Raw genomic sequence first — 19,787 nt, forward strand, 5'->3', positions numbered from 1 at the left:
CGGATTACCCTAGCCTGTGTCAAGCTGAACAAAAAAAAAAAAAAAAAAAAAAAAAAAAAAAAAAAAAAGGCCAACCAGCAAAAATGTATCCTTTCTGAACTTGACACACAAAAATGTATCCTTTCTGAACTTGACACACACAAAACCACATCAGTATTAATCCATAACCTCTCTTTTCCTGTTTGTCCCCAAAATTGTGTTACTATTAATAGAGAATATAATATGACCTTAAAGGTCCAACAGTACTTAAAATATTCAAACATATTAAGTTCAAGTTTTCTTTTACAGTATCCAACATCTCTCCACTGTGGGCTCCTATAAAATTAAAACTAAGTTACATACTTCCCTATTCCAAGAGGTGCCACTAGGTACATTCACAATCAAAACAGAAACCGGATTCCAACGGTGTTAACTCAGTACCCAACATCTGGGACTCACTACTGCTTGTCTGTGCTCCAAAATGCCTGGAGCTCTACTTCACCACTGCCATCCGGTGCACACAGCTTGTCTCATAGGCTCAGGCAAGCACTGTTCCACATCTGCTGCTGTCCTTGGTGCTCACAGCACAGCCCTGGCATCTCTAACATGCTGGTGTCTCCATGGCAGTTGGTCTGTATATCCACCAATGGCCTCTACTGGCCTCTCTTCAGGGACCCTGACCCTGCCACATGATGCCAAGCCTTGACCCCTTCAAATCCTGCAGCTTTCATCTCATGAAACTCAGCATCATAGGAGACTCTTACACATTACCACGTTCAGCTTCCAGCTTGAGATGCAGCCTTGGCTCACTCTGGACCACAGCTTCTGTGCGATGACCCTGAAGAAATATTTCCAGGAGAGTTCACCTCTGTGATGCTGTTGTCTTACTAATCACAGCTGATTTCTCAGCCCCAGCTAAACAGCGTCAATCCCAGGAAAGCAAAGGCTTCATTTCCGTGGCTCTGGTCTCTTGTTAATCATAACTGATTCTTCATCTACAGTTGACCAAGAACTACAGGTTCTTAATTCAAATATATTTATCACATGAGTGGCCTTAATAGAGTCTTTGCTTTCCGCTGAAACTTCACAAGCCAGGCCTCCATCATCTGCATTTCTTTCTCAACACTCTTACCTTCCAATTTGCCATATAACCACTAACCATTAAGCTCTAAGACATCAATAGCTTGTCCAATCCAAAGTTCCTAACATCTCCATAGTCCTCCCCAATCGTCGTGGTCAGGTGCACCACAGCAGTACCCATGATCCCGGTACCAGTTCCTCTCCTAGTTTTCTTTCAATTGCTAAGAAGATACCAAAACCAAATGGTAGAAGAAAGGGACCTTTTGTTTGTTTAGGGGGTTGTTTTGTCTTACTGTTGTTTGGTTGGTTAGAGTTTTTTTTTTTCTTTTTTTTTTTTTTGGTTGGTTGGCTGGTTGGTTGGGGGGGGGGTATCTGTGTGTGTCTGTGTCTGTGTCTGTGTTGCTTGCTTATTTTGTTTTGACCTACACACCATGGTTAGCAGTCAATCATTGAGAGAAGTCACAGCAGAACTCAAAGCAGGAGCCAAGCCTGGAGAGAGAACTGTAACAGAAACCATGGAGGAGTGCTGCTTCCTGGCTTGCTCTCCATGGCTTTCTCAGCCTGCTTTCTTACGCCACCCAGGAACACCTGCCAGGGGTAACACGGTCTGCTCACTGGGTCCTCCAGCCCTCCCACATCAGTTAGTAACCAAGGTGATGTCCCACAGACTTGTCTACAGACCAATCTGATGGGGCATTCTCTCAACAGAGTAATCTCTGCCCAAATGACCCTAGCTCCTGACAAGTTGACTAAAAAGGCCAACCAACACAGGTCACTTATCCACACACAGCACTGATGTGTGATAAGCTAATCTGCACTACAGTCTGTGGGTGCTCAGATCCTATGTGGCACCCACATATCAGAGTGTATCTGTTACAGATGGGGGGTTGCATGTGTCCTGAGCAATGCTCTCAAATATTTAAAGGTCTGCAGTTAATGGCAAGATTCCCAAAATAACCAATCAGTTCCATGCAAAGTGCCCACGAAGACAAGTGCAGCCTTACCTTGTCTCACTGCACTGGGTGCAGAGGGTGCAGGCATTCTCTGTCCCTGAATGTTGGCGCTGGGCTAGAACAGCAGGGCTGGAATCACAGGCTCTGGGTGGTCTCATGCCATGTACTTTCCACGCACAGGTCATGTTCTTAGTTCTTACCAGAGGTGACTTCTTAGACTTCATCATCTTCCATCCGCACTTTACAGAGGAGGGGGGGGGGCATGAGGAAGGAGAGCCCATCTCCAGGGAATGGCCACAGTGACATAGCATTAGAGTGGCCAATGAGTAGAGTGGATGCCATGCCTTCTAAAGGGGGACACTTGGCCCCCAAAGACAGTTGCCCAGTGATTGGGTAGTATGCAAGTGCTAGAGAGGGGCCTGAGGAAGTGGTGTCTCAGGTCAACAGTGCATGGATTCACACAGCATTTTGACCTGGTGATGCAGGGGTCTACGTTGTTAGAGAAGGGGAGCAGGGGCGGTGGTACCTCACAAAGACGGAGGAGTGTGTGAGGTGGCTGCTTAGATAGCTCTCCTGAATGCAAACATCTGGGCTACACCAAAAGCAAGAAACCCTGGGGCATCAGGTCAGACTCTGGGAGAGGAGAGAAGGTTAGCACCGGGCAGGACAGCTTCAGACTCCAGGAGGAAGCCTACAGATGTTCAGGTTTACGATTTGTTTATTGCAACAGTAAGTCAACACAAAGAACTTCACCAAGAGCATCTGGCAACCTTGTCTGTTAGACACAACACACACTTGTGAGAATGAGGCATCTAGAGATTCCAGGGAGCCAGCAAGTGTGTAAGCAGCTTGCTTGTCGGCTACATTTGATGTGCAACCCAGAGCACATTAATCTGTGCTTTAGTAGTTCCAGGTCAACAAATTAGGATTTTTTTTTTTTTTTTACGCGATGCCAGAACCCAAACCCAGGGCCTAGTGTTCTACCACTGAGCCACACCTCCAGCCCTGACGGCATGCTTTAACTCTCAGTGCATTTAACAGTGCACACACTGACCAGTCATTTGTAAAGAGCTGTACTTAGACCAGAGAAAGGTGTTGCCATTCTGTGCCTGACACAATGGGATGTTGCTAATTCCCCATGGGTCTGAGGCACTGGTCTTGACATGGCTGTGTCCACTCATTAAGAACTTCATCTGATCTTTATACATTTCCTTGTGGCTTCCTCACCTCCTTCACACTCCACCACCACCTGCTGGAGAAAGAGGAGCCAGGGTGAGGGTAACAGGGCTTCTAGTTTACAGCCCAGGCTGTCACGTTTTGGCACACTTGACTCTTGGCCCACAAACTTCACTAAAGATTGAAAGGAGGCCAGAGCCTGTGGATGAACTTAATGGCTAACAAGCTCTATACCAGGTTGCATACCTAGAGCACACCCTTAAGAGTCACTGAATCTGCCTGTACCTTGACCTTGGATTCTAGCCTCCAGGACTGAGAAGAAAAGAAATCTCAGTTGCTTACAGGCCACCTTGTCTGTGGTGTTCTGCCACAACAGCTCAAGCTGGTGGCATGGGAAACCATACAGAAATGAAAGGATCTGTGGTGCTAATGATGCCCTCAGGTAAAGGGAGTGGCCAGTCCTAACGACAGTCCTGAGCTCCTGGCTCCTAAGAGCAGGTGGTGCCACTTGTCCCTACATAGGATGTTCTCTATGCATGCCTCAGTTGAATGATGCTGGCCAAATGTTCTATCCACCAGATACCTGGACACAGCAACCAGGGTCTTCAGAGAGCACCAGCACGGATCCCTCAGGAAGCCTGGTGAAGCATTTGGGTGTCTGCACCTGCTGTGTAGCTCAGGAAAGGGTGGGTAGGGCTTGAAGGAGAGGCTGGCAACTGGGCACACTCCTATCCTCCCACCTTTCTAAGCCCACGGCCAGTTCACTCCACATAGTTGACGGCTGCTGGCATCTCTCCAGGCTTATGTTGTGTTTCTGGGCCAGTGGGACTTAGGATAGGGCACACACCAATGGACTGGCAGATGTCAGCTACTAAGACAAGGGTGGCCAAGTGTCCAGCAAAACCATATTTGCCCTTTCTCCTTTATGGTTGTTAGCGTGGTAGAGCACGCCCCCAGCCCCAGCTCACTGTTGTTCCCATAACCTGAATTCAGCTATAGCCTGAAAATATTAAATGGAAAATTCCAAAAGTCAACAGTGAGACCACACTCACGTTGCTTTCATTTCAGTATATCTTATACTGTTGTATTTCATTAGTTATTGCTGTGAATCTCTTACTGTGACTAATTTACGAATTAAACTCCATCCTTGGTGTGTTCATGTAGAAAGAGCACAGGCAGTGAGCGAGTGAACGCCATTGCTCAGGCACCCACGGGCCCATGAGATGCAGGTATGGCAGCTAGTGCATGTGTGGTGAACTTGCAAGCAACTTACTGCACATGACTGTCTGGAGAACTGGTCCACTTGCTGTTATGTAATGGTCCTCTGCTTTGTAACCATTTTTCTTAACTCTTCTTTGTCTGATATTGGGTGGCTTCCCCTAGCTCTTTGTATTAGAGCGTGTCTTTTAAACTCCCTAGATCTTTAGATTCATTATGGAATTAGTTTAGTGGTGCGAGCTGCCTTCGCTTGTTTTGCTTTAATCCCAATCTAACAATAATTATCTTTGGACATGTATTTAATTATATGAATGGTAAGGATGGGAGAAAGCCACCATCTTCACTAGTCTTTTCTCCTAGCTCTGCCTGTTCTTTTGTTTTCCTTCTATGTCTTATTTTGGATTAATCGTACTTAGTAACTCTATTTGCCCAGATTATTCAGGGATTACAGATAGACTCTTTAAGGAGATTCTATTTTCAAGTGATACTGTCTGCTTCCTGGGTTGCAAAGAAACTGCATCCCAGAATCCTCTCACTCTCTGCACCACCTGTTCACACACTCACACACACACACACACACATATGCATGCACACACACACATATGCATGCACACACACACAGAGACACACATACACTTAAACACACATAATATACACATCACGCACGCACACAGACACACACAGACACTCATATACACTCACACACACACATATACACACATATACACACACATATACACACACTCACACACACATACACTCACCATGGATGAAAGCCGGTACTGCTGTCTTGGCTGCAGAGATTTGGTTATCTCAGAATTACTAAAAGGAAGAAAAAAGGGAATTTGAACTTCACCTTCATTTATTCCATTTCCATCACTCTAGGTAAATCTAAGTCATTACTGGAGACACCTTCCTTCTTGTTCTTGTGAGATTTTCACACTCCCCAGTGCAGATAAGCAGGTGGAAAACTGGCATCTTTGGGTTTGAAAAACCTTTTGATCACCTTTCTCTCAGAGCTTTGCTGGAATAAGAATTAGCAGCTTTTCTTTCATCCCTTTAAAGATCTCACCTTTTGCTTTATCTGCTACCGTTGAACTGTAGGCTCCAAATCTTATCCTCCTTTCTCTGTATCAAACGCGCCTTTGCTCTCGGGAGCTTTAATGTGCTGTGGGAAGGGATGTATTTGTTGTTACATGGCTGCTGTTATTGTCCCTGTTGATGTTCTCATGGCTTCCCTGATAGGTGGGATTGTTTGTTTGGTTTTTGTTTGTTTGTTTGAGTGTATGTGTTTTTTAACATTTTTCTCTGCCTTGCTCTAATTTCTCTGGAATAACAGTACACAGATCTTTTTTTTTGATTTTTAATATTTTTATTACATATTTTCCTCAATTACATTTCCAATGCTATCCCAAAAGTCCCCCATAGCGCCCCCCACTTCCCTACCCACCCATTCCCATTCTTTTGGCCCTGGCATTCCCCTATATTGGGGCATATAAAGTTTGCAAGTCCAATGGGCCTCTCTTTCCATTGATGGCCGACTAGGCCATCTTTCGATACATATGCAGCTAGAGACAAGAGCTCCGGGGTTCTGGTTAGTACATCATGTTGTTCCAACAATAGGGTTGCAGATCCCTTTAGCTCCTTGGGTACTTTCTCTAGCTTCTCCATTGGGAGCCCTGTGATACATCCAATAGCTGACTGTGAACATCCACTCCTGTGTTTGCTAGGCCCCGGCATCGTCTCACAAGAGACAGCTATATTTGGGTCCTTTCAGCAAAATCTTGCTAGTGTATGCAATGGTGTCAGCATTTAGAAGCTGATTATGGGATGGATCCCTGGATACGGCAGTCTCTAGATGGTCCATCCTTTCATCACAGCTCCAAACTTTGTCTCTGTAACTCCTTCCATGGGTGTTTTGTTCCCAATTCGAAGAAGGGGCACAGTGTCCACATTTTGGTCTTCATTCTTCTTGAGTTTCATGTGTTTAGCAAATTGTATCTTATATCTTGGGTATCCTAAGTTTTGGGCTAATATCCACTTATCAGTGAATACATATTGTGTGAGTTCCTTTGTGATTGTGTTACCTCACTCAAGATGATGCCCTCCAGGTCCATCCATTTGCCTAGGAATTTCATAAATTCATTCTTTTTAATAGCTGAGTAGTACTCCATTGTGTAAATGTACCATAATTTCTGTATCCATTCCTCTGTTGAGGGACATCTGGGTTCTTTCCAGCTTCTGGCTATTATAAATAGGGCTGCTATGAACATAGTGGAGCATGTGTCCTTCTTACCGGTTGGGAAATCTTCTGGATATATGCCCAGGAGAGGTATTGCTGGATCCTCCGGTAGTACTATGTCCAATTTTCTGAGGAACCGCCAGACTGATTTCCAGAGTGGTTGTACAAGCTTGCAATCCCACCAACAATGGAGGAGTGTTCCTCTTTCTCCACATCCTCGCCAGCATCTGCTGTCACCTGAATTTTTGATCTTAGCCATTCTGACTGGTGTGAGGTGGAATCTCAGGGTTGTTTTGATTTGCATTTCCCTGATGATTAAGGATGTTGAACATTTTTTCAGGTGCTTCTCTGCCATTCGGTATTCTTCAGGTGAGAATTCTTTGTTCAGTTCTGAGCCCCATTTTTTAATGGGGTTATTTGACTTTCTGGAGTCCACCTTCTTGAGTTCTTTATATATATTGGATATTAGTTCCTTATCTGATTTAGGATAGGTAAAGATCCTTTCCCAATCTGTTGGTGGTTTTTTTGTCTTATTGATGGTGTCTTTTGCCTTGCAGAAGCTTTGCAGTTTCATGAGGTCCCACTTGTCAATTCTCGATCTTACAGCACAAGCCATTGCTGTTCTATTCAAGAATTTTTCCCCTGTGCCCATATCTTCAAGGCTTTTCCCCACTTTCTCCTCTATAAGTTTCAGTGTCTCTGGTTTTATGTGAAGTTCCTTGATCCACTTAGACTTGACCTTAGTACAAGGAGATAGGAATGGATCGATTCGCATTCTTCTACATGTTAACAACCAGTTGTGCCAGCACCATTTGTTGAAAATGCTGTCTTTCTTCCACTGGATGTTTTTAGCTCCCTTGTCGAAGATCAAGTGACCGTAGGTGTGTGGGTTCATTTCTGGGTCTTCAATTCTATTCCATTGGTCTATTTGTCTGTCACTATACCAGTACCACGCAGTTTTTATCATAATTGCTCTGTAGTAAAGCTTTATGTCCGGCATGGTGATTCCACCAGAGGTTCTTTTATCCTTGAGAAGAGTTTTTGCTATCCTAGGTTTTTTGTTATTCCAGATGAATTTGCAGATTGCACTTTCTAATTCGTTGAAGAATTGAGTTGGAATTTTGATGGGGATTGCATTGAATCTGTAGATTGCTTTTGGCAAGATAGCCATTTTTACAATGATTGGTCAGTCTTGATGTTCATAGTCTTTCCTTGGCTGTGACTCTCTCAAAACTGTTCTTCATCTGTTTTAGTTTGTTGTGGGGTTTGTTTTGGTTTTGTTTTTTACTGTTATTGTTTTATTTATAGCTCTTCTCTTTGATACTTTCTTCTCTCTACAATCAGATATCAATTCCTGCATGGTGCCCACAGTATTATAGATGGATACATTCAGTCCCCAATAGCTGCAACACCTCGGTTGTGTCTAAGTTGGCACCCACTGGTATTCAGATGCAGATAAAGTGGAGTGGGCTGCTCTAACACTGACGTGATATGAGACGTGAGCATACATACCATAGTGTTGTGTCTTTTTAGAGAATTGGCCCCTTTAGCGTTGTCTCTAGTATCATAATGACTTTCATAAAACAGGTAAGGTGAAAGATAATGAAGTGGTGTCTTTAAAGACTGAAAGAAAAACTTCTATTCTCAAATTATCTATTAAACAGCTCCACGGCATGCAGGAGTCATGCTTTCTCAAACAAAAGAGAACTTCACGCCTGCGCACCAGTGTTAGAGTCTTCTCAACACATTAGAGTGTTGGTTTCTTTCTTCCTTCCTCAAAGGTTGTTTTGTTTTGTTTTGTTTTGTTTTGTTTTGTTTTGTTTTACTGAAAGTCAGTCATTTTTCTAAGCAGAAAAGACTGAGGAAATCACTTCGTTCCTGGAAACAGGCACACTTTTTTTTCTCTACAGCATGTTGAAAGCTGTCAGGACACACAAGGCAGGTCACCCCCTCCTGGTAGCACAGAACACTGTCCTAACCGTACCCTGAGTTTGTGGACCTGAGCTCTGCAACTTGCGCTCCTGCTCCTTGGTGGAGAAGAGAGCGCAAGCTCTGCAGAGAACACACGTTGGGATGTTTGCCCATCTTCTGTGGGGCTGGGGGAGGTGGAGGGTGCACCCATGTTCTCATGCTTATGGGAGCCAAAGGTCAATATTGTGTCTTCCTCAGTCCCTTTGTGCCTTTTACTTTGAGACATGGTCTTTTGCTGATGTAGCTCAACTGGCTGTCCAGCGAGCCCCAGCTCCTCCTATCTCCAGCTCCCCAGCCCTGAGATTACAGGTATGAATTTTTGCACCTAGCCTTTAATAGGTGCTGGGTTTTGAACCTCATGTTTGCAAGGAGAGTTTACCAACTGAAACATTCCTCTAGCCCCTCACCCATCCTTTTTGTGAACACCATGCTCAGTCCTATAGATGGGAGCCTGTAAGAGCCAACTGGTTTCCTACTTCTCTTTTCTGGAGGAAGAACCTGCATAACTTCACTGGCTTGCATTCTTCTTTCATGCATATAACACATCTAGCTAAGTTCTTCCTACTGGGGTCAAGTCAACCCCTCCAAGTTGTCTCCATCTTCCCTCAGAGGCATTTTTCTTTCCTTCGAATTTGAGTCACTTAGACTGGCTGAGCCATCCACTCAGGGGTAGGCTAAAGACATGCTGAGAATCCATGCTTTCTCATTGTAATGGTAAACACCTCAAGCAGAAATATCCATTGTGTTTCATAGAATGAAAACTCCAAATCTTCATGGGCCAGTTAGAGATGCTGTAGTAGGCTTACAGGCTAAAGGTAAGAAAGAGTTCTTTCCAAAGCAAACTGAAGAGTAAATCCTCTAAGGCCCATTTTGGAAGCTGTTGCTGTTATTGACATTTGCCACCAGGGGGTGCCCTACAATGCCGCCATTTCTTTGCCTGGGTAAAGCAGATGTTTTTCCATGTACAACGGGACAAATATGAAATGCAATTGATGCTCATGAGGACAGCCTGTTTTTGAGATGTCCCTGGCTGCACCTCCCCTCAGCCTTCAAACAGGCAGCAGCTCATACTCGAAAGATCAGGTATGAGCTATGTGTCTCCACCCCTCACTTAGGACGTAGTCTTCACCCTAAGACACGAGAGTGGACAGACTGTCAGGCTCTTTCTAGGCAGCCAGCACTAGAATCTTCAGATGTATTTCAGTTGTCTTCTCAGAGTGGAGAGACCAGGAACCCAGTCCAGGCTGTCTGCTGAGGGTAAGAATCCCCAGGCACGCTGTAGCTGTAAGGTAAGAAAGCTGGGACGTCCTGGTTTAGGTAATTTATCAGAAACCAGACAAAATCATAGTGGCTAACAACATACAGGTTGGGCTCCCAAGTCAACAAAACCTGTGCTGGAGTTCTGGTTAGCAGACAGTTCTTCTCCAAATGAGGTTCAAGAGCCTGCTCCTGACGTCATATACTTGCATTGTCTGTGTAGGAGACATGGGCAGAGAGGGAAACGTCCCCTAAGCCTGGCCATATTGCCCAGAACTGACCATATTACTTTGCTCACAGCCTGTGCATTCAGCTAAGCAAACCACTCCCCACCACACCCCCTTGCTAAGAGGATGGAAAGTATAGTCACAGCTGGCCCATGACGGGGTAGACAGCCTAACCCAGAACACCCAAATTATACCCACAGGAATTATTTCTGACAAGTTATTATCCTCTATAATAATCTTTTCCAAAACACCTTGATTTCAAGATCCACGGGGATGCATATTTACAACGTAATCCTCCATCCTGATTCAGGACCCTTGCGTTGGCCCTCTGTATGAAGTACAGATCCCTAGGGGACACAATTCTAGTGAGTCTGGGATGCAGTGTTCCTAAGGATCACTTCTGCTGCCCCCAGTCACCGGTAGGAAGCCACGCCAAAGCCTCAATGTGTGTTTGCTGACCTACAAGACAGGCTGAGCTCGGCCCTGGAAAGGAAAGCCACATCAAAGCAGAATGAGATGTCCCAGTCCCCTCCCCCGTCAGACCTTACCTACAGTGCTCCACTGCTGGCCACACACAAGGAAAACCCCTAAACTGGCTGGTGATCCACAAAACTGCCTTTCATCTGTTTAGGTGGGAAGAAAGGGGGGGTGGGGAGGAAGCAGTTTGCACTCACAGTCTCTTTAGAAACACTAGAGGGCAGCATTGAGTCGCATCTAATTTCTCAACTTTGCAGTATTGGCTCCTGGATTTTCTGTGTTTTGTTTGCCTTTTTGTTCTTGCCATAGCACTGCTAGTATGAATCATAGGCTACGGGCAAGCAAAGGGACAAAGCAGCTGCCAGAGGCCCTGAGCTGGGCTTCTCTGCGGTGGTGAGACTCCAGAGGGGTGGGGCATCCTGAGCGGAGTGACAGAAAGGAGACTGGTACTCATTAGGAAGGTGGAATTTGGAAACCATCGCCACACTTCTTCCTGTTCACTACCCCTGGCAACACCCTGAGGAGAAAGCAGATGTGACATTAAGGATTCCATTTGCTAGGAGCAGGGATCCCTCAGGAACTCTTATCAGATCTCAGTACACCCTTAGGTACATACTGACCCCACCCGTACTGAGCTCGGTGGCTGGTGTGCCTCTGTCCAGATGCTTTGTGGTGAACCAGCTCCTCTGAGAAGTAACAGGCCAAACTCCCCCACCTAATCGCCGCCGCCACAGAAGGCTCCCTCTCTGCTCCCCTTTTAAATGGGGCTTTAGGCCAACACTGCCTCCCCTGGACTTGTCACTAGATGCTTTCTGTAGGAGCCTGCTGCCTGGTCCTACGCAGATGAGCTGGGGGGGGGGGGCAGCCCCCACCTCCAGTCTTGCCTGCAGAGCTCAGCACACACCTCTCCCAACTTGCAAATTCTGCCCTTCCCTGAGATGAAATGGAGGCAAGGAGCAGGCCATCCAAAAGTGGCCTTCCGTGGTTCACCACACCCACCTGGGTCTTTCTTCAGAAATAGCAAAAGCAGCCATAGCTTTTTCTCATCCTGACACGCAGAGAGATGCCTGCCCTCTAACAGAAAGAGACCCTGTCAGTCCAGGTGATGCCTCCACCTGCTTGCTCTTCGCCTACATTATAGAAAAATGGTGATGTGGTCGAGTTTGAAACCTGTAGTCTTAACATTCGTGGTATGCAGGTTCTGAGTCTACCTTCTGTCTCCATTGGGTCACCTGCCCTGGGACAGCTATTTTTGAATTTCTGAGCTCTGAACTCTGCTGGTGCCTCCAGCCTCCTGGCAGGCAGGAGAGCTGCCTGTCACCATGCCTCTCTCTTCTTCTGTTTCAGCTGTGATCCCTCTGACGGATTCGGAACACAAGCTGCTGCCCTTGCACTTTGCAGTGGACCCGGGAAAGGACTGGGAATGGGGGAAAGATGACAACGACAATGCCCGGTTAGCCAAGTAAGTCAGTCCTGCCCTGCAGTCCAGCCCCGACCTCAACACCCTGCGGGAGGGTGGTGGTGACAGGACTCCTGTTGGGGTTTTGGGGACTAAAGGGCAGGGAGAGGATTGCACGCGAGTGAGCTCCTGCCACCTCCGGAGCTTCTCACTGGGTGTTCTTTTGTCAGCCTCATCCTGTCCCTAGAAGCCAAGCTGAACCTTCTACACAGCTACATGAATGTGACGTGGATCCGCATCCCCTCCGAGACCCGGGTGAGCCTGAGTACACGAAGCCCCACCCAGTGACCCGGCAGCAGCTGCTTTGCGCGGTGCGGGCAATGCTGTGCCTCCCGAATGTCCCCCACGCAGCGCTCGGCTCCACGCCTCAGGGAGGTCCCACACCTTCATGCCCCAGAACCTGACCCAGCTACTCTGACTCCTAGTCCAAACACTTCCTCCTGGTGGGAGGCGGGCGCGTATTAGGGGCCCTCCCTCTCCCCCACCCCCCTCCACCTCTTATTTTACACAGCAGGAGAGGAATAAACACACCCACTCACAAAGCAAACCGTAGGCAAGTCAAAACACAAAACTATCTCTGCTGAGATCGGAACAAAATGTGCCGCGGCAGAGCAGAATTAATTATAACTGTGTGTGGATCCTTAGAAAATCTAGGGAACCAACAGCGCTAGTCCTCAGCGCGCGCCCTTCCCCTCCCTGAGGCGGAGGTGGCCTCTGGTGGAGCTAGCAGAAGGCGGAGAGCCGCGGACCCATCCCAGGGGTGGGAGGGGGGTTGCCCCTGCTTGCAGATGCTGAGAGATTCTTTTTAAGTTTGTGACTGATGTTTTCATAATCTTGGGAGGGAACTCCCAAGGGAAGGGATTTGTGAAAATTGCTTGCAAATAATTGGTCCTCCCTGACATCCGTTTACTTATGTATCCAGCGGATTCAAAGTACTGAAAGGAGACATCCCGCTGAATGGTTCCTGCCCCCACTGTTCTGATTGCTCACTTCCGCTTCACCTGGACATCATCCAAGTAGGGCGCCCCCACGTGGCTCTGATTCGCCATGTTCCTGGGGCACAAGAGACAGCCAGTCAGTGACAATCAGAATCTTGCCTCTCTCATGCTGGAAGGTGCCACTGTGCCCCAGGATGATGCTCTGTAGCACCTACGTGGTATGCAATGGCAGCAGCCCTAGATCCATAATCAGTACCTTCCAGCTGAGCACATTTTTTCCCTACAAAGAGCAGGATGCATGGCCAGACCTTGGTGACCTCCATATCAAGTACAAAGCTCAGCAGACAACCCCACTACTAAAGGGCACACAGCCAAGGCCCCTCTCTTACTGGGGCCCCTTTCCCTGTTTCAACCTTGAAGCTGACACTCTTTACCATCCCCGGCAAGCCAACCTAAAACTCAACACTCTCTCCAAACCCAAGTGAAAGGAGGGATTTGTGCCTGGGTGGTGGTCAGCACAGGTCTGCCAGCCTTGCTTCTACTAACCTAGCCACAGCAGCTCATCCTTCTGGAACCTGCTTGAGCAGAGGAAAAAAATAAAGTGAGGAGCAATGGCTTCTCGCTTCTCCTCTAAAGAGCAGAAAAAGCCTGCCCAGGAATGTACTAGTTCCTGACACACCCAGATGCAGGCTGGAGAGATGCTGTCTTTCCAATGACTCTCCTCACAGGAAGCTCCCTCTTTGGAGAACCTATGGCAGCTGCCTACCCAGCATTACCTCCTCCCACAGCCTTCTCAGGCTTGCCAGCTATCCCAGAGATTGGCCTAGCCATGCTCTGCATGGTCTCACCCTCCTCACTGGCTGCCCCCAGGTAGTGTCGTCCAGGTTATTCTCCATGGCATTCCTTCACTAGTGCCGTCGCACAAGACCCCACATCCTCACTGGAAGCCATTTCCAGCATCCTTCTCAGCTTAGCATTCCATTTGTAGTAAGAGAAGGGAACCCCTGAAGTAACATGTCATAGCTGGGTAAAGGGAGTGGTGGGTCCAAGATGAAGAACAGGGTTTAGGGCCAGGTGCGTAGCCCCTGCTTGGAATAAGTAGGTGAACCATCTGTGTGGGAGAGATGCTGTCTTCCTTGCTGCCCTCTGCCTTTACACGGAGATCTGAAACATGTTTCTAATGGTGCCAGTAGTCTGACCATGGAGGAAGGCCAAAGTGTGGACCTAGTGTTTCTCTATAAAATACACTGAGGACACCAGCTAAGTTATGGGCATTCTGGCTCTATTCATCCACTCAGGATTCTAGACTTTCGGGTATCTGTGAATTCCAAGAGAAAGTTCATGCATCCTCCCTCAAAGGATGGCACTGAAGTTTGAGGTCCCTACAGAGCATTCTGTCAACATCTGGAAGCCGTGTTCCATCCACCCTTGCAACAGTTACGTGCTCTGTGGGCTCCTATTCCATAAACGCCTCCATCCCTCTCTTGTAGACAGCCCCCACCCCCAACACCTACAGCAGCAGAGTCCCCACAAAGAAACTCCAGTATCCCAGTCTCAGCTCCACCTGTGTTCTTGGGGCCTACACGGGGACAGCTTTTCTGTATGTAACCTTCCTTTCCTGCCTTCCCTCCCCACAGGCTCCCCTTGCACAGCCAGAGTCTCCAACGGCCTCAGCAGGGGAGGATGTACAGTCCCTGGCGGAATCGCTGGACTCGGACCGCGATTCTGTGTGCAGCAATTCCAACAGCAATAATGGCAAGAATGGTAAGGACAAGGAGAAGGAGAAACAGCGCAAGGACAAGGACAAGACGCGCGCGGACTCCGTAGCCAACAAGCTGGGCAGCTTCAGCAAGACGCTGGGCATCAAGCTGAAGAAAAACATGGGCGGGCTAGGCGGCCTGGTGCACGGTAAGATGGGTCGTGCCAACTCTGCCAACGGTAAAAACGGCGACAGCGCCGAGCGCAACAAGGAGAAAAAGTCCAAGTCGCGCAAGGGCAGCAAGGAGGAATCGGGAGCGTCAGCGAGCACCTCGCCGTCGGAGAAGACCACGCCATCGCCCACGGACAAAGCGTCGGGAGCGTCGCCGGCCGACAAGGGGAGCGGGTCAAGAGGCGATGCCTGGAAGTACAGTACGGACGTAAAGCTGAGCCTCAACATCCTGCGCGCCGCCATGCAAGGCGAGCGCAAATTCATCTTCGCCGGCCTGCTGCTCACCAGCCACCGGCACCAGTTTCACGAGGAGATGATCGGCTACTACCTGACCAGCGCGCAGGAGCGCTTCAGCGCGGAGCAAGAACAGCGGCGGCGGGACGCTGCGGCCGCTGCCGCCGCAGCCACGGCCACCGCCACGGCCAAGCGGCCGGCGCGCAGGCCAGAGGCCGAAGGTGCGCCGGGCCCGGAGCGCGCCTCGCCCGGCCCGCCAGCCGCGCCGCCCACGCAGCTGGTGCTCAAGCTCAAGGAGCGGCCGAGCCCCGGGACTGGAGCGAGCGCACGGGCGGCTCGGGCGGCGGGCGGCGCGGCATCCCCGGGTCCGGGCGGCGGCGCGCGGCGCGCGGCTCCCGGTACGGGCGGACAGACTCCCGGCCGCAGCCCGCCCGCGCCCGCGCGCCAGAGCGTCATCCACGTGCAGGCGGCGGCCCGGGACGAGGCGTGCGCGCCGACCGTGGGCGCGCTACGGCCGTGCGCCACGTACCCGCAGCAGAACCGCTCGCTGTGGTCTCAGAGCTACAGCCCAGCGCGCAGCGCGATGCGCACCGTCAATACGGTGGAGTCCTTGGCGCCCGGCGGAGCGGACGCCCCGGGGCCCGCGGAGCACAAGTCGCAGACCTACAGCAACGGCTTTGGCGCAGCCCGCGACGGGCTGGAGTTCGCCGACGCCGACGCGCCGGCCGCGCGCTCGAACGCTGAGTGCGGCCGCGGAGGCCCGGGGCCCGCTCAGCGGCGCTGCCAGCGGGAGAACTGCGCGTTCTACGGGCGCGCGGAGACCGAGCACTTCTGCTCCTATTGCTACCGAGAGGAGCTGCGGCGGCGGCGCGAGGCGCGGGCGGCGCGACCCTGAGCCGTCCAGGACTGCTTTTTCCATCCTGTGGGTCTTTTTTTACTTGCTCTGGTCAGCCCAAGGGCCGGCGCCTCCTCGATCAGTGCTGTGTACGTGTTTGGTCAAACGTTCCTAATGGTGCCTGAACCTACACTGATGCCACTCAGGTAGTAGACGGATAGGAAACAAGTCATACTGTTGGAAGTGGGTGTGCTAGCCTAGCATCTGCCTCGTACCTGTGGAAACTCAATAGCCATTGCAAGAGTATTTTTGTTCCTCTATACGAGAAATAAAGAAAATCGCAGCCCTTTGTTTTTAGAAGGGAGTGTTTTACATGCTTTTTTTTTTCCTAACCTAGGGACTGACCTCTTCCAAGTAGCGGTCACTTGCCTGCAGTTGGTAGCACGCAGGGTGTAGAAGCAAACGCGCAGCCTGGCCTGAGGTGGAGCTTCCTCTGCAGCTCCCACCTGCTTCCCACCTGGGTCCCTGGAGACCTCCAGCAGTCACCTTGCTACCTGCTGACGCTGGCCCTTTAGGACTCCCCACCTCCATTTCATAAGCAAACCCTCCTCCCACAGCACCCCCTATCTCTTTTCCCCCACCCCTCCCGCTCGAGCAACATTCACACTGCCGTCCAAGCTGCGGGCGACCACAGAATGGGCACCGGACAACCTACCTCTCAGGGCACGGTGAGGTGTAGCGATCGCTCCCAGTGCCGGGCAGCTCAGGTGACAGGGGCTTCCCAGAGACACTTGGGGTGCAAAAAAAGCGGGGTCCTGAACCCACAATCGGACCGGCCCACCTATGAGCCAGCATGATAGACTGGTCATATCTCCTTTGAAGATATGGAATGAACTGTCACTGGAGGGCCCCTTAGGAGGTGTGATCACATCCGTGCCGCAGAGGAGGGGACAGAATTGACCCCTTGGTCACTGTGTCAGCCCATTGGGCTGCTTTGAACCCAGCCTAGCCTTCTTCCCTAGGGCAGGGGCTGAGAGAGGCCAGGAGGGAAGGGAACCACCCCTACCCCACCTGCCTCTGTCAGGGTTCAGCCGGGTTAAAGGGCTCTCTGCTGGTGGAGACCCTTCCCAGAGCGGCCCTGCTCCTGGCTCCATGCCACACTGAGGGAGCAGCCAAGTCTCCGAGCAGTCTCCTTTTTGGTGCCTCCTACATTTCTTGAGGAAAATTTAAAAATAATAATAATAATGTGTCCTTAGCTACCCTGTTTTGAGCAGCAATATGCAGCCTCTTCCGTCCAAGATTACCTCTGCAGACCACTGTTCTTGGCCAAGGACACTGAGGAGCCAGTCCTCACTAAAGAGCTAGCGAGCTTGCTTCCAGGACATATGGAGGAGATGGGTAACCTTCTCGCTAACGAGACAATACTTTCACGCCTGTGAGAGCTTTAGACTAGCCCCTGATAGCCCTAAAATGAGAAAGCACCTGCTTATCCTCAGAAAGCACAGGAGCTGGGCTATACCTTCATTGGAGCCAACTCCTGAAAGGATGCTTCATCCACTGACATCCAGAGCAGCAAAAGCAAAAATAAATAAATAAAATTTTCAAAAGATGGGGAGGGATTTTTTTTTACTTGTTTGGAAACTTATAATAAAACAACTGAGTATCTCCTGTGAGTAATTTCTTTTTTGTTTTTAATTATTCCACAGGCTGAGGAGTCTTCAGTAATGTATTCAAGTTTTGCATAAAGTGGTTCCTTAAATCAAAGTTATTTATTAAATAGAATCTTTAAGAAGTCCTTTTCAAAGTCTTACTTTTCGTGCTGAACACGATACTTTAAATGTGTGGGGATTACTAATATTCATGTTCCTGAGAATACTGGGGTTTCTCCTTTTACTTGGAAAGAAAAATTGATTCTCAAAAAATCTCTTGCTGAGAGGGTTTGTGGCAGCTTTGAGGAGTGGGGGACAGTTTCTTTTGAACATGACACCTGAGCAGCTGCTTCGCCCACCAAAGCTATAGGTCACAAAAGCCTCTGGCCAGCACAGCACTCTAGCTCAACTCTCGAAGCAACCTGACGAATATTCTCGTGTCCATTCAGAAGCCCAGTCCTTATACACTGGAAGTAGACATTCGTGTTTGTCTTTCTCATACTGTGATATTAAAATGGCTGGCTATACAAATCCTTTATCTTTCTCATGCACTCTGCCAGAGAAGATAGATAAATAAATAAACAGGGTAAATTGAGAATTAACGTAGTTTGTTGTCATAGAGGAAACCCTCCCAAACAGGACAGTGGCTGTGTACTCTTGAAGCATGATGGCAGACTCTGATCTCCTTCGTGGCCAGGTTACTTCTCCCTCTTCCATCTTATGATGAATGTGCCGTGCAGAAGAACCAAGGGCATAGACCCAGAATGTAGTCCTACTAATCTGGCCAAATAAAGGACCCCAGGCCCCTCCGCTTGGTCTCATTGGACTAAATAAGGTGGGGTACCAGCTGGGAACCTAATCCAAACAGTCCCAGTGTTTAAGACTAGCCATTGCCTTCTGTGCAGTATTAAACCAGGGTAAGTGAGAAGGGTCGTGCAATGTGAACGAGTGGCTTCTGTGCTTCGTGATCCTCAAAAGAGCTGGCTCTCGTGCTCCCTGGCCAGGCTTAGTGACTGGAGACAGGAGCGGGTGGGCTGAGTTCCCTTACAGCCCTCTTTGACTTGGCAGCTCTCTGTGGATCAAGGAAGAAGAAGGTGGCAAGCCCAGCTTGAGAGACACTGCCTGTGCCAGTAGTAAGTAGGGCTCCCCATCAGCTCCACCCATACTTTCTGAGAGTTTTGGGTATTTCTAAGCAACATCCAATGTCCAAAAGAATCCCCTTTATTTGTAAACCCCTGTGGAGATCACATCAGAATTAACTTCACATTTCCTTCACATGCCTTGCCCGAGAATGAATGGACTAGTTTTCCAGCCCGATCTCTTTATAGACTTTATGTGCTGTTATGTTCAAGTTTGACAGGCCAACTTTAAACGGTACTATAGAAATTATTTTCATATGATTCTCAGAATGCACCACAGAGCAATATCTTGCACCCTTGTTTTCACAGAGTTGTCCCTTAGAAGAGGAACTGGAGGTGAGCAGGGCTACACAGTGATTGCGGAGTCTGAGATTTTATGTGGGCCCTCTGAAACCAGGACTGTGTTAAGAGCTTCTTTTTAACTGAGGTTTTGGTTGGTTGGTTGGTTTGGTTCTGTTTTTCTGGTTTTTTTGGTTTTGGTTTTTTTCTGTGTATGGGTTTGTGGTGCTGCAGTCATTCCTATTAATGAAAACTTTGTCACTAAGTAACTGTGCCCGCTTCCTTACCTGTGAGTATCCAGTGCTACTTGAACCTATTGTTTTACGAAGATAAAGTTTTCCAAAAATCTCTTAGCTTAGAAATTCTGGTAGCTTATTGTCATAAGTAGCTCCTGTGACAGAAGATAAAAGAATCCATCTGAGTACAGGCCTCAGGGTGTGGGGTTCCCCCATGCAGTCCCCACACCCAAGTCTCTGGAACAGGGCCAGCTTTTAAGACACCACCTTCCCTTAGCATATGTTAAAAACAAAACGAGACAAACAAATCCAATAAAACAAGGAGAGGGTCAGGATTATAGATATTGGTGTTGGAAAATTTGTGGAGGAAAAAAAAAAGGAGACTGTTCCAGTTCCGTTGTGTGAGAGTCTCTATCGTTAGGTACAGGCAGAAGGCTTACCTCAGGTGTGTTCTTTGAGTACTTTCCCACTTACTAGAAGCCCTAGAAGCAGTGTCTGAGTGAGCCAG

The 19,787-nt window shown here is 48.8% G+C and overlaps 1 protein-coding gene across 4 annotated transcripts in view; it reads left to right on the forward strand.

Moving 5' to 3' along the window:
- Positions 1-17,573, forward strand: part of Otud7a (OTU deubiquitinase 7A) — a 302,969-nt gene extending 285,396 nt beyond the window's left edge. For all 4 annotated transcript variants that reach the window (XM_029480172.1, XM_029480170.1, XM_029480173.1 and 1 more), the window contains 3 exons: positions 11,928-12,042; positions 12,210-12,294; positions 14,615-17,573. In XM_029480172.1, coding sequence (XP_029336032.1) covers positions 11,928-12,042; positions 12,210-12,294; positions 14,615-16,036 — 1,622 coding nt within the window. In that variant the 3' untranslated portion in view covers positions 16,037-17,573. The remainder of the gene's footprint in view (positions 1-11,927; positions 12,043-12,209; positions 12,295-14,614) is intronic.
- Positions 17,574-19,787: the final 2,214 nt, after the last annotated feature.

This window comes from Mus caroli, chromosome 7 (assembly GCF_900094665.2).
Source record: "Mus caroli chromosome 7, CAROLI_EIJ_v1.1, whole genome shotgun sequence".
Taxonomy (NCBI): domain Eukaryota; kingdom Metazoa; phylum Chordata; class Mammalia; order Rodentia; family Muridae; genus Mus; species Mus caroli.